Source organism: Balaenoptera ricei, chromosome 19, assembly GCF_028023285.1.
Source record: "Balaenoptera ricei isolate mBalRic1 chromosome 19, mBalRic1.hap2, whole genome shotgun sequence".
NCBI classification, from domain to species: domain Eukaryota; kingdom Metazoa; phylum Chordata; class Mammalia; order Artiodactyla; family Balaenopteridae; genus Balaenoptera; species Balaenoptera ricei.
The window spans coordinates 61,427,366-61,442,370 of record NC_082657.1 but is presented as its reverse complement, the minus strand read 5'-3'; the positions used below and the strand labels follow the sequence as shown (position 1 = coordinate 61,442,370).

General features: G+C 51.3%; 1 protein-coding gene across 5 annotated transcripts in view; it reads left to right on the top strand.

Annotated features, from left to right (window-relative positions):
- MTHFSD (methenyltetrahydrofolate synthetase domain containing) overlaps window positions 1-8,007 on the top strand; it is a 30,107-nt gene extending 22,100 nt beyond the window's left edge. For all 5 annotated transcript variants that reach the window (XM_059906014.1, XM_059906011.1, XM_059906015.1 and 2 more), the window contains exons 6-8: window positions 1,397-1,509; window positions 1,763-1,888; window positions 7,431-8,007. In XM_059906014.1, the coding sequence (XP_059761997.1) occupies window positions 1,397-1,509; window positions 1,763-1,888; window positions 7,431-7,907 (716 nt within the window). In that variant the 3' untranslated portion in view covers window positions 7,908-8,007. The remainder of the gene's footprint in view (window positions 1-1,396; window positions 1,510-1,762; window positions 1,889-7,430) is intronic.
- Window positions 8,008-15,005: the final 6,998 nt, after the last annotated feature.

Genomic DNA, 15,005 nt, shown 5'->3' with positions numbered 1-15,005 from the left:
ATGTGGATAGCACAGAAAGCATTGCCTGGCCACTTTCCCTCTGCCTGTCCCCTGATGTCCACGGAAGTATCAGCTGTTGTGGTGTGAGATACAGGCGTCTCGAGTGTTCTGTGTGCGGGCTGCGTGTTCATGTTGGTTCTGTTTCCGCACTGACAGCGCTCTGGGCCCTGCTGCCACTGCGTCTGTGTCTCCAAGGGCTCTGCCCGTCAGCACAGAGCTCAGCCTCCTCCTGTTCATCAGCCCTGACTGACATACATTTAAGTTATCTCCAGTGTTGGTTTCTGTCTTTCCCTTGCAAATAGCGCCAGAATGAGGTGTAATCTTATCATATGCTCTAGGGGTACCTTTGAGGACTATCCGTGGGATGATTCCTAGGAGAGGAATTGCCGGACCAAAGGGTTTTTAAATCCTGATGGATGTTGTCAGATTACGCACCAGAAAGTGTGCTCACCTCACATCCCCACACCATCTGCTTGCGTCTCTCCCTCTTCTCCTGTTAATAACTAGAATTATCCCACCTCAGTTTTCGTGTCTGATAGTGAACAGTGGCATTTGAGTTGCCTCTTCACTTGCATCTGATTTGGGTGAGCTTGAACGTTTCTCCTGTGTTCAGTGTCCATCCGCCTGTCTCTCTCTGGACTCTTTGTACCCTTTGCTGTTCTGCTGTTGAATTGTCTTTCTCTTGCTTCTTTGCATGCACGGTTGAAGGCTTTTCATTGTAAAAGTAGCTCAGTCAGGTCTGAATCTTACAAGGACGCATGAGTGATGGCGCTCACACGCTTGGTGATGATGCTGACGTTACGTAGAAGGCCTGGGCATCCTACCAAGAAGGGTAACTGGATTCGGCTGGGAGCTAGCGGCGTGCTAACGTCCACCGTCCACTGTCCTGCGTTCTTTTCTCCTGCTTAGCTTGTCCGTCAGCTTCAGATGATGAATCCTTTTCTTGTGCTGCATTTGTGAATTTGCAAAATAGCACTAGTGCTGCTTAAACCGCCTCCTTCCAAGCTGTGGGGCTGCGCTGGGTGAGTCCTTAGTGCTTTTACAAGGCAAGGCTGTGCCGTCTCACAGCCATGTCCCTGATTTAAACTTTCTGCTTTCCCTCCATGATGAAAAAGATTTGCCTTTAGTAGGAATTTGTTCTTAGTGTTTTAAAAAACTACTGTTTCACTACTTTTAATCGTAAACATAAAGCTCACATAAATGCAAGCTCAGTTTCCTTGGTAAAGGAGAGGTCTCTGTGTTTAAAAGGCTCCACGCTCACTTCACTGTGTGTTAACCACTGTACGCATTTAGTGTGGCTCTTCCTCTGTAACTCCTCTGAGTCCACGATGAGAAATGTAATCCTGCGTGGTTCCCCAGACCCCACAGAGACGCTGATTCTCTGCGTTGTTCTTAGGCTGGAGAATTGGGAAGGGAGAAGGCTATGCCGACCTTGAATACGCCATGATGGTGTCGATGGGAGCGGTCAGCCAGGGGACGCCGGTGGTCACCATCGTCCACGACTGCCAGGTGCTTCCTGGGATCAGGCCAGCAGAGCTACTGCTGCTTACCGAGAGCACGGGGCGGGGCGGGGCAGGGTCTCTGCCGTCACTGCCTGCCGTGTCAGGCGTGGCGTCGCTCAGCCAGGCTGGATTCGCTTGGTGCGGCAGCTCGGCCTTGCCCACGATGGGTTTGGGGGACATCGTGCTTCCACCCAGCGGTGCAGCGAACACAGCTGGGGCTGTGTCCCTGTCAGCTTCTTCACGCGCCTCTGTTTGACCAGGTTGTCGACATACCTGAGACACTCCTTGAGGATCACGACCTCACCGTGGACTATATTCTCACTCCAACTCGAGTCGTCACCACGGGCTGTGCGCGCCCCAAGCCAGCAGGAATCGTGTGGTCCAAGGTGGGTCCCCGTGGTGTGCAGTGAGGCCAGCGCCGGCCCGTGGCTTACAGGCACCTCCGCTTTCCCTGCGTTCTCTGTCTGGCCTGGCAGCTGCCCCCGGCCTGCGTGGCTGTGCGTTAGAGTCACCCATGAGTTTCTGAACCTTTCTGCTTCTGAATCACGGTCTCCAAGCATGGGCTGGAGAATCTACTTTGCAAACCTGCTGGTTCTGACAAGCAGGCAGGGTTCAAGGTCTCTACACAACACCAGCTATAGGCGGCGGGAAGTGACCAACTCAACTAGGAGAGCTGATGCCTTGAGTCTGTTTGCCAGCTGGTGTTCACTTCTAAGAGCTGTCTTCTGCCGTCCCTGCTATGCATGGTCCTAATCATCAGTCTTTCCTTTTGCAAACCTAGATTTTCTTAATGCCATCTGCATCTCCATGCAGAACCAAATTGCGTAGGAGGCAGTACCCAAAGCCTTCGTAAGCTGATGCCATGGTGACTTTTATCTCCAGAATAGGCAGTGGCATGTATCGCAGACTGGTCTGCAATTGGAGTTTGACCCCAGAAGCCAACCTGTAGGTTATGATGCCATCTACTGGTAAATAGCCAGAATTACTGAGAAAACTGGAGAAGTTGTGCTCTGTTTGGATTGAAACTCTTGGTCAAATTAGCATGTTTGTCCATGTTTCCCATTCCTTAAACCTGAGTCATCCAGAGCTGGAAGGCCTCCTTCCTGTGGGCGTGGGAATCAGCAGCATCCACCTCCGAGGATGAGCCCTGTGCTCTCACCGCACCCTGAGGGCTTCCGCACAGATGCCTGCGCTCCTGCCAGGATAGCCCCTGAGGAGAGCAGAGGGGAGCACATGAGACCCTGAGATGGGGTGTGGGACCGTGCACGTGCACCCGGAGCACCAGGGAGAAGGCCGCAGCATCCTTCATGACTATTGAAACGTCCCTCGGGACATTTAGAACTCAGGGTTCCCCAGAATTCAGACCCACAGCCTCCCTTTGAATGGTGACTGACATACAAGCCGTGGGAGCAAGGTGGCTGTGCTCAGAGGTGAGCACGCGGTCTGGGGAGGATACATCACAGGGGCGGCCACAGTGAGGCTGCAGGTGCCCTGGGGCCAGCACTTCATAGCTGAGGGCCAGCTGCAGCGCAGGCTGGGAGGATTCTGGGGGCCTCTCCAGGGAGAGGGAGATGGTTGCCTTGGAGAATAGCCGTGGTTACAGTCTGCAGATTTTAACAAGAAAAATATAAAGAAAGCAGCAAATTAGGTTATCAGTTGTGTTAGTTGAATATAATCCCTCTGAGATGAAAGGAAACCAGATTCAACCCCAGCTTCCTGAGACATCTCAGCCTGCTCATCGGGACGTTGGCTTATTCCTCCTCTTCCTGGAGGATGCTAATGGTTAGTGAGGCCTTGGCAAGAATCCCTAGCTCGTAAAAGGCCATTTCTTATTTTGGGTCCTGTGTTCTCAGTTCTGCCATGCAGAGGGATGGGTCCTGTGAAGGCAAGGACTCTCTCTAGCCCCTGGGGTTTCTGTCTTGGTCTTGCTATGTGTGCAGCCAGAGTGCGTTTTGATTGACTCTGGGGACAAAGTCCCTAATTCCACTGAAGATTTGAGGAGGTGGGGGGGCAGTTCAGTGCTGGGTTATAGTACTGTTTCAGGTTGGCTCTTTGTTTGGCACATACCGGTAAACCCTTGTGTGATGCTCCGCCCATAGACTTGTCATGCAAGGACCAGACTCTAGGAATTTGCCTCTTGTCTGTATCATTGGAATATCTGGAGTCCCCTTTTTCTTCTAAACACTGTAGCCCTCCCAGATGAAATGTTTTGAAATAGGTACAAAATGGGATGCTTTTTTTTTTTTTAACTCATTCTTAATACACAAAGACTGTACAGCATTTGATTTTCCAGCTTTGCTCCAACTTCTCAAGAAATGTGAGTACTGCCCCAGCCGATAGACCGATCTGATATGGACTCTGTTTCCAGCTCCAGTCACCTCGGACAGTGGGTCTCCTCGACCCACCTTCTAAGTCTTGCAAGAGACTAACGTGATTTTTATGGAAGTTGTAGTTCTCATTAGAAATACTTCTGGTGTTTCTGTTTAACCTTGCCAGCAGCTGCTCCAGCACATCCTGGCATTATAGAATGAGGTCATACCTCCCAAGCACCTTACCTTCTGGTCACGTGAAGTGAGAACCAGAAAGAAAATCAGTTTATCCCAGAGTGTAACCCCAGCGTGTGGCGGAGGGAGGTTAGAGCCGAGTGTCTTCTTCTTGGGTTGGCAGCAGATGCCTTGAGAGTCAGATTTCTGATTGTATTGGACTTAGCGAGCATTTCTAGGGGATAGATTTAATTAAATCTCTAAAGGGAACATATATTTATAAATGACTGCCATCTGCATGCTTCAGCAAAAAGTGATTGTAGTGTACAAAAAAAAATCAATTTTGCTTTATACTTGCTTTTTAAATGGTATGATTAGTTACAGAAGGGCATACATTTTTTTGCTTTGATTAACAAGCAAAATCTTTCATTTCACATGGCAAATAGACAAAACCTAACAAACGTTCCTAATTGCCAGCCAGGAAAAATAGAGAGCAGCACTGTGGGTCCTGTGTGGGTGTCCAGCCCGTCCACCTGGCTCGCAGAAGCCTGTCGGCTGTAGGGCCACCGTCAACCTGCGCCATCCCATGAGGAGCACATAGGTGGCAAATGGCTGGGAAAGTGGCAAAGGCCCCTCACGGTCAGGGAGGTCTGTCCTTTAGAACTCACGGGGTGGGAGCGGCACGGAGAGGGAGCTGACGCTGAGCTCTGTTGTTCCAAAGAACGTACTGCTCTCAAGATGAGCAGCTCTGCGTACAAGCCTCGCATTTCTGTGTTTCCGTTTCCAAAGATCCCTTGGTGTGCGCCAGCGTGGCGGTGCTGTGGACTCAGTTCGCAGTGTGTGCTGGAAGGCTTTCCTTATCCTGCAGCTGATTGCAGTTTGTATGTGCGCCAGCTTGGGATCAGGTAGCTCCCGGGGACGTGCACAGAAGGATGCGTGTTTGCTTCCCACACGTTCTAGGGTGGCTTTCTGCTGCCTGAGCGTGGAGCCTCACCCCGTGGGTCCGGCTTCCTGAGGACACGCACCTCTGCCTGAGGCAGCCCTGTGGGTCCACTGGGCACTTCAGGGGCGCTCATCTGGCCACAGTGGGCCCAGCGGACGCACGGCACTTCCCAGGAGGTGTGGGCTGGCGGCTCCTGCCGCTGCTGCTGGGATGGGGGTAACGTTTAGTCCTCTCATGCAAGGACATAGTCGCACTTCTTCTCTGATTGTAATTACAGTTTTAGATTTGATCATTCTTTCTCAATGCTAGATCCAGTAACTTAAGAAATCCCCAAGAACCTAATTATGACTAGTTTAAATTTGCTCCTAGATACTTTGAAAGAATGCAAGAATCTGAACTCCTTAAGAAGGTAGAAGGGGGACGTGGGAGGGAGTTGGGTTGGCCAGACTCGCATGGTCTTTGGGATTCTTTGGGAACCGGAGCCTCTGGAGGACTGGTCTGTGAGTTTAATCACCTTCAGATGCGTCAGATCAGGAGATGGCAGAGGGTCAAGTGGAGGAAGATTCCCTTTGATCAGGAAGAGTGGCTCCATCTTGTGGGTGTCTCCGTGGCATCGACGTGGTTTTTGTTTTTCTCTTTGTATCTCAACAATGGGAAACATGAGAAGGAGGGAGTTTTTCTTTGCGCTAAGAGTGTGCTCTGTTCTGAAGACCCGAGTGGTCGGGTGCCCCCCGCAAGGCTCCTGACTTGGCTGTGCCGGGGACAAGGGCAGCGTCTGGCTGGGGAGGGCTCTGACCCCCAGGCAAGGCTTTGCCGCGGTGGACAGCATCGTTTGCATAGCACTGGGAGAGAGACCTGGGACGAAATTGATGAGGATTAGGAGCCTGCAGGTTTGTGAGAAGGTACTTGCCGTGCTTAGGTGTTTGTGTTTCTTTAAATCTTATTCTAATCCATTGATTCTCAACCTGGGATCTGTGTGCCTCTTGCAGTTTGTAGGTCCATGAACAGATGCTGGGAAATTGTACAGAGAATTGTGGGGGAGCCTTTCTTGGGAGGGAACCCCAGCTTCTCTCCAGGGTCCCTGACACCCTGACAAGGATAAGAACCATTGCCCTAAGCTACTTAGGATTCTGAACATATTGAGAACACTGGTACCAGTTGAACTATTTTTGTAGAAAAATTATAGCTGTCCACCTTGTGTGCTGGTCTGTGTTCTGATGTACCCACATCTGTGGGAAGCCCATGTTTGGACCATTGCTTGCCTCTTGGTGACCGATTTCCCCCCCTCCCCCCGGCCACGCTGCACAGCTTTGTGGGATCTTAGTTCCCCAACCAGGGATTGAACCCATGCCCTCAGCAGTGAAATCATGGAGTCCTAACCACTGGACTGCCAAGGAATTCCCTTGGTGACTGATCATTTACATGCTTTGTGCCCCAAACAGAGGACAGAAAGCATCTCTAAAGAATGAATTATCGAAAAGAACTAAGCATGGCTTTCTGTTTCATTTCTGCCTTGGGATTCCTTAAGAGACATGAACCACTTCTGCCCCAGGCTCAGCCCCCAATGCCCCTGCCCCACAGGATGGAGCCGTGGGTGTCCTGTTCAGGCTTCCCCTCGAGTATTGGGGCTCTTCTGTCACCTCCATTGCTATGGGTGTTGCTGATCAATTTGACCAAAAAGCCAGAAGTGTCCTTTGTGTAAAAGTCCTTCTCTTTGAGATGTAAATTGTGTGTGGGATTGGTTATTTTGTAGCCTGATCACCCTTTGCTAGAAAGTGTTCTCCATGTAGCATTCTGTTTCACATTCGCCTTGTCTTTGCTTTTTCCCAGAGGTCTGGATGGGTTTGGCCCTTAGTTAAGGGGTGCGGGGCGGGGGTGGGGGTGGGGAGGCTGAGAAGGAGATCCCCACGGCCCCATTAAAGACCTCATCCCACCCAAAGGCGTAGGTCGGGGAGGAGACGGGTGTGGAAGCAGAAACCGCCCCATTATCCTGGGGTCGCCAGGGCGGTTGCCATTTGTGACCCTGTAACCCTCATACCAGTGATCTTAGCTCCTCCCCTTCGTTTTTCTTTTAAGTTTTTTTTTTTTTTTGACGTGAACTTAAAGTCTTTATTGAATTTGTTACAGTGTTGCTTCTGTTTTATGTGTTGGTTTTTTGGCGGTGAGGCATGTCACATCCGTACCCCCTGCCTTGGAAGGCAAAGTCCCAACCACTGGACCGCCAGGGAAGCCCCTAGCTCTTCGCCTTCTGCGTAGGAAGCCTTGGTTGTCTGCCTTCTGGGCTCCCAGGAAAATGGAGAAAGCCATCCGGTTCCTGCCAGCGGCCACGGCCTGTCGGGCAGATGCAGAGCGGCAGATGGAGGTGGCTGGCCTGAGTGGATGCAGGCTTCCACGAGCATGTGGGGCAGAGGCCCCTGAGTGACTGATTTCTCCTCCCTTGTGACCAAGTCATGGTCCCTTTTGGACACCCCAAGAATAGCTGGAACTGCCTTGCTTTTTCAGATCAGCTGTGAGATGATGGGGAAAATGCCAGTCCTCAGAAGCCTGCGCTGCCGAGAGGAGCAGGCCGGGAAGGACGTCACCCTTCGGGATAAACACCGGAGCCTTCCGGGTGCCGGGGCCGCCCTGAGCACCGTCAGAAGCCCGCGGGAGCTGCCCTCGCTGGAATCGGGCTCCGTGCCGGGGGAGGATGTGCCTTCCAGCACTGTTTACGTTGGGAACCTCCCCCGGGACGCCCGGGTGAGTGAGCTGAAGCGAGCCCTCAGCGCACGGGGCGCGGCTCCCTCACGGCTCACTTGGCAGGGGCCGCAGCGCGGGGCCTTCCTCCACTACCGGGACCCGGCCGAGGCCTGGCAGGCCATCTCTCGCTTGCAGGGCTTCTGTCTGGGCGCCAACACAGCGAGGGTGGCGCTGGCCAGGCAGCAGGGGGCCAGTGGCCCGGCGGGCGGCCGCGCTGGAGAGCCGCACCCTGACCCGTGACAACATCCCACTCCGGCCCCCGGCGAACTTCAGAGCCCAGCACAGTGGGATGTGGTGGAGCTTTGCTGCACGAGCTGCTTTGAGTTCAGTCCTTTCCGGGAAGTCAGAGCTTCAGTTGGTGCCTGGTATCTCCTGAGGGGCAGGGAAGTCAGCCGTAATATACTTCCCATCTTCTGAAGGCGGAAAGGTCCATGTTCAGGCTTTGGCTTATCCTGGTCCTTCAGCCTGCTGGACGTCCCAGCCCTGCTGGCGTCTTGGTTTAGGGGGCTGAGTGGGCAGTAAACAGGAGTAAATGCTGACAGCAATTTAATTTGGGGGAGTCTGTTTTGAACTTGAGAGGCGTGGGGGATTAAGAGAAGGTGGACAGAGGACCAGATGCAGAGGCATGGCGGCTCAGATCCAGAAGACATCCTTGTGTTCCTGGCTCCTTGGCCTGGCTCCTTTTCCCTAGAAGGGAAAAGATGCGTTCAGCTCGCAGAAGCCAGGTGGTTCAGTCCCCTGGGTGCAGACTGCTTGTCACAGCTCAGTCCTGGTGTTGGAGATGGAGGCCAATCTGACGTGGACCCTTGGCTGTGTGGTCTCACCTCTGTCCCCTCCTTACCTTTCCGGCCAGGCTCCTCCCTCAGGGTGAACACCCTCTGCTCTCGGCCAGCTGCCCCTGAACAGCAGGGAGCTCTGTGTCTAGGAAGTCCTGGCTTTCAATGAGTTGTCCCAGCCTACGTCACAGACGAGGCCAGACAGATGCTCACACACTCATTTGTCCACTGTCGTATGTTTTCCGTATGTTTTCTTTCCCTCCATTTCTCTGTTCCTGAAAATCAAGCTGGATTTTGGCTGAACTGTGCTTTCTAAACAGAAGTGCTTTTGCAGTTGATCCTGGGTGAAAAGTCAAGATAAGCATTTAAGTGGAGATTTCATTTTTTTTTTTTCAAATGTATATGCACTGGATATTTTTATTTTTTCACAAGAGAGTCTTACTGAGCATGTTTTAAACCCATTATTATGCCTCAAGGGGCAGGCCTTGCCTGCACTTTGAAGATAATGTTCTCAAGGCTCTCAGTCTCCCTTTGAAAAAGCATTTTCTCCTTGGTTTTACAACGAAAATGCAGTGGAGACTTTGGAAAGAGAATTGATCCTTAGATTTGCTCGGTTAAATGCAGACTCTTTCCACATTGTCATGAACAAAACCAGGGGGTAGAATATCTTAACACAGGGCAGGCCAGGCCGTAGGGCCTCTGGGCTCACTCTTTCTCTGCCTGAACCAAACCCCCCGTCCCTTGGCTGGTTTCGTTTTGTCACTTGTGTCCAGCTTGGCCATCCCAGGCTGACTGACTGCCCAGTCCAGAGTAGCGACCTGATACCTGAACTCCTTGCTCCGTTCCAGTTGGCTTTCCCGTTTTTTCCAGAATGCCTCCTGTCTTTGGCATGTTCTTGTTCAGTTTTGGTTGATGTTTCTATCGTTGACTTGCTACCATTGCAGTAGTGCTACAGGAGGGCAGGAAGTGAGCCTGTCCCTGCCTTTACTCCCCACTGTGCCCCATCCCCAGCCCTGAGAACCACCTGCTGATACACAGCAACTCAGGAGAAATGCAAATGTGAAGGGCTCCGTCAGAGCCAAGGCGGGGGCTGGGTCCGGGCCTCAGCCCTGGGGGCCGGTGTCCGGTGAGTCTGGCGCCAGCACCTTAGACTGTTGAGTTGTGCACATCAGGGATGATCCCTCCGGGTTAAGCCAGAGTGCTGGGTTTTCTGTCACTTTCAGCCAGAATAATCCAGATGTATTGATATACAGATAATCTGAATGCATTCATCATTTTTTATATTTGTGGACAGTAGGTTAGTATGAGGGAAACTAGGACCAAGGGCCTGAAATATAAGCCCTCCAGATGTATCACCTGCGCGCCTCCCCTCCATTCGCCTCAGGCAGCCCCAGAGCCATAGTTGTTCTCAGCGCCGCCAGGAGGGGAACTCAGGGACCCTGCTTTTCGTTCTCAAAGTTCTTGAGTATTTGTCAGCATCATAATTGTATAATTCACATAATAGAAAATAATGGAAAATGAGCATTTGACAAGTTGCTGAGACTGTATGAACCCCTTTTAAGTGGATTTGTCACGATTCCTGGGTCGCATCTTGTATGTTCCTGAGTGGCGCTGCAGTTTTGCCCGCAGGTGCGAGGAGATTCCTGCCGCCCTCAACTCTGCATGGCGAGCGCCGGCCCTGGGGCTTCGCTGTGTCTGCTGACGGTTCCTGTGTTGCCGGCAAGTCATGGAGCCTCTCCGGGCATTAGCGTCCTCATCTTTACAAGGGGAGGGTTGAGCATGTTTGCTTCTAAGGCCTGAACAGTTGTAACGTTCTGTTTCTTTTAAGGCTCACTGCTCACCGTCACTTAGATTTTTTTCTGTTTATAAAAGTAAACTTATCCATTCTGGAAATTTGGGGATATCAGAAGTACAAAGAGTGTCACCCCTCACCCCACCACTTAAGCAGCCTTGACACTGCCTCTTATTTACTTCCATTCTTTTCTCTGTGCAGTTTTAAAACATAGCTAGGATTCACAGCGTGAGCTTCAGAATCACACAGGTTCGGCCGAGAGCATCAGTGTTGCTGCTGCCTGACACCTCCTGTCGAAACTTCCACGTGCTCAGCTGTGAGTGGACATAGTGATAGGACCTCCTCTAGATTTGTTGTTTTGAAGGGTGAATAAAGCAGCCTGGATTTATTTCTAAGTCATACCACACGTAAAAATAAATTCCAGGCTAATTAAATATCTAAACATAAAAATGAAGGAGGGGCTTCCCTGGTGGCGCAGTGGTTGAGAATCTGCCTGCCAATGCAGGGGACACAGGTTGGAGCCCTGGTCCGGGAAGATCCCACATGCCGTGGAGCAACTAAGCCCGTGCGCCACAACTACTGAGCCTGCGCGTCTGGAGCCTGTGCTCCGCAACGGGAGAGGCTGCGATAGTGAGAGGCCCGTGCACCGCGATGAAGAGTGGCCCCCACTTGCCGCAACTAGAGAAAGCCCTCGCACAGAAACAAAGACCCAACACAGCCATAAATAATAAATAAATAAATAAAAAATTTTAAAAAATAAATGAAGGAATTTGGAGATAATAGAGAATGTTTTCTAATGTTGAGTTAGGAAAGGATGGGCAGGGCCCTGAATTTAAGGAGGAACTTATTCCTCTCATGGAATGTCAGGTTTTGGTGGGTACAGAATCCAAACGAGCCCTCCAGGATGAACTGTCTGCGGGATGCTTCTCCAAGCTACGGCATTAACCAGTGTTTTATGCATCGAAATTTCTATGTGTTCTTTTCTAAAATTTGTTACTATGCATAAACGATTTTATTTAGTATTACTTAAATCGTTTTTTGAATGTTAAGGTAAGTAAGCTTTACAACATGTGTCTCCTACTTCTAAAATCGGCCTCTGGACTGGGTGACTGTTACAAATGGAAACAGCTGCTCTCAGAAGGTGCAATGGGCTTGTTCGGGGCTCCAGACCCAGACAGAGGTAAAGCGGGTACTTGGACCCTGGCCTCTGCCCCAGGAACCCTGCCGGCTTCTCTGCATTACGGTTGGCCCTCAACACCTGCGGGTTCTGCACCAACCGTGGGTTCACCCAACTGCAAATTTTGAGACCTGGATGTGGAACCCATGGATATGGAGGGCCGACTGTATTACACAATTTTATATAAGGGACTTGAGCATTGGTGGATTTTGGTATCTACGGAGGCTCCTGGAAACAGTCCCCCACAGATACCAAGGGATGACTGTACTTTCTCTACCAGCAGAGGAGCAGGGATAGCGCTGTTCACACCCGACCCTCCCCAACCCAGCCGGCAGCCCCTAAGCTGCCAGGGCGTGTGGGAGCCAGTCCTCCTAGACTCTTAGGGGAGGGGTTCTGTAGGTCTGCCCTCCCATTGTCCTTCGGCCATCATTTGGCCCTTCCTGGTTCCCATCCAGCGACGCACACAGACCTCCCCCAGATGCTGCATGAGGAGAAAGAAACACGATGACACAAGACTGCAAATAGAAAAGGCTGAGAATAAAACTATCCAAGAAAAGAGAGCCCCTCTAGCTAAAACCACAAAAGAGTTTATGTTTGGTGAAGAGAGAGATTGAAGAGAAGATAAAATGTCAGATGAGAGCAACATTTAAAAAGAAACAGTAATCGGGTCCAGGGATGGTAAACATGGGGCAAATCCAACTGTCCATCCACACCCACACCCACACCCACACCCACACCCACAGCAGACATCAACAGTCCATCCCAGCACCGTTACTGGCCAAGCCTGAGAAACCTTTGCACTGGATTTTAAGGAACTGGGGCCAGATGATCGTTAGGAGATGAAGCTTTCTGCCTTTTTGCCAAAGGAGCAAAACAGGATCCTTCCCTTCACCTCTTGTTTCCCTGGGGAGCATTGCCACCTATTACTACCTGCGTCCCCCCACAGGCTCCCAGGAGGCTTGCAGAGGACTCTTCCAAAACTTCAGTTCTGCTTCTCACAGCCCCTGCACTCAGCAGAAAGAGCTGAATGGGAATTGCTAACCTCACTTCCCCTGTATCTGGATCTAACCCAACCAATGTTCCAAATACAACAGATACTGTGGACTCCATAGTCATTTTCAAAATGGATTTTTTCGGGGGTGGGTTGGGGCAGGGCTATCCTGGGGAAGTCTGTCTTCAAAATAAATCTTACACGAAACTCCATACGTAAAAGCAGGAAGAAGAGATTAGTGTGTAGGTGAATTTACAGTCACCTCCCGCAGTATTCTTTAACGGGCGCTGCCTACCTGAGCCCCCAGCTGTCCTGCAGCTGAGGGTGGGGTGCCAACCTCAGCTGGGTTGGCTTCTGTCTTCTGGTGATATCGTCTTCTGTCTTCACTCCTGATGATAATGGCTCAAATTTATTGAGCTGTTTAAAATGCTGTGGAAGTTGTAAAGTGTTAGCCCAAGGTTCTTCAACAGCCCCACTGAGAGAAGGGGTCTGTGCAGATACCCTTGAATCTGGGCTCTGGGGCAGCTGGGTGAACACTGCTGGCTTGCATGAGGAGACCGAGGACCCAGCAGTTTCCTCCTCTTCTCGGGACACTTGTCCGCAGAGCCTGGTCCCCACGCTGTGAGGAAGCCCGAGCTGCCTGGGCCGAGGCCTGACAGAGGAGCGAGTACCACCACCTCACCATCCTCGTGGGTGTGCCATCTTGAAGGTGGGTCCCCAAGCCCATGTGAGCCGTCTCAGCTGATGCCTCCTGGAGCAGACAAGGGCTGTTTCCACTGAGCCCTGCCCAGATTTCAGTCAGGAGTGAAATGAATGCTTTTTGCCGCTTTAAGTTTAGAGGGTGATTTGTTCTTCATTAATAATCAGTTGCATAATTTCATTTATATTAAAACAACGTTACTATATGAATTATATGATGTATTTATAAATACACATATATTACTGAAGATACAATTTAGAAATACAAATTCTATAGATACGCAAATGCATAATTTCACCTGATCCTCACGGTCGCTTTTGAGAGACGTCCCTATTCACAGACGGGTAACTTGCCCACAGTCCCCCAGCTTTGGTAGTGAAGCCAGGAGTCGGGTTGTAGCTGATTGTAGTCTAGGCCAGAGTTATCTGTGTATCTTCTTTCACTGTGGGTCGCCTTCACCTTGCCACCTAAGGTATAAAGAGGCACACAAAACCGGGTCATTTTCTAGAAGAGAGATTCAGGGTGGGGTGATACCCCCAGGCGCACACATGCTAGTGGCAGAGACACCCCTGGGGCCGGATCTGCTCAGTTCAGGAGCCTGCAGGAGAGTCTCCAGGCAGGGGGCGGTGGGTTTTGTCCACTCTCTGAGTTGCATCTGTCGTGCTGCCTTCAATTCTGATCTGCACGTCACTAGGTAGCTGCCCCTGTTGGAAGCCCTCAGTCTGAGGGTCACCAGGCCAGCTTCCCCTCTGTTGCTTGAAATAGCCCCGTATTTTATTGCCTGTGTAGATGAGGCACCTGAGGCACCGAGTTGTGATGGCTTGTCCCCTGGTGCGTGGCAGAGCCCCTCTTGTCCCTCTCCCCCCCCCACACCCTCCCCTGTGAGTCCCACTTGCTTTGCCGGTCCTTGTCGTCATCCTAGGTTTTCACTGGAGACTGCCTGGGCGATCTTTCAGACAAGCAGAGTCTTCTAAATAGCGGAACCCACACTCCTGTTCCTCCAGTGGGGCAGGACTTCTTCTTGTGAATGGAATTCTTTATTTCCGACGTCCATAAATCACAAAAGTTATAATGGGAGCTGACATGTGACCATGTAATGTGGACATTTTGCACTTTGGATGTTTTGGAAGCAATAAACTCAGACCCTGAAGTGCTGAGTTGTGAGCAAACTAAACATCCCTGCCTGCCTCGGAGGGTGGATTAATTCAGTTAACCCTTAGAAGAATGCCATGAAGCAGGTGGTGTTACGTTCCCATTTTCTAGGTGAGAAAGATGTGGCTCCCAGAGGTTATCCGACTTGTTCAGGTCACACGGCAGAGCTGGCCTTCAGTCCCAGGGCCTCTCCCCACCATCAAGGGAGAAGCCTGTCCGTCATCATCTCTTGACTACCAACAGGCCTCCGAGGCAGCGGGGAGCCACAGTGGCCCATGGGGACACCAGAGACAATTGACTTAGTGGTGGAGGCACATGGTGTTGAAGCCACACCCACCAGGGTTGGCAGTGAATCCAGTTCCGACGGGTCCTTGCTGTGCAACCTCAGGCGGAGTGCTTGCCCTCTCGGTTTCTTCACCTGTAAGCCCTTCATAGATTTTCTAATCAATCCTTTGAGAGGAGTTCTCCTACCATCACCCCCATTTTAAAGATGGGGAAGCTGAGGCATAGTGGGGAGGCACCGGCCCGAGCTCACAGTTGGGAAGCAGTGGAGTTGGGACTCAGACTCGGGCCCTCTGACTCCCAGGGTCTCAATCCTGGGTTCGTCGTCTGCTTCTCCAGGGTCGGGAGGTCTCCGTGTGTGCAGGGAGACGTCTCCTGGAGCCGACACACTGTCTCGAGGGGTGGGTTTGAAGCCATGTTTGCTTCCTTCCTTTCACCTTTCTACAGTTTATTTATTTTCTTTTGAAT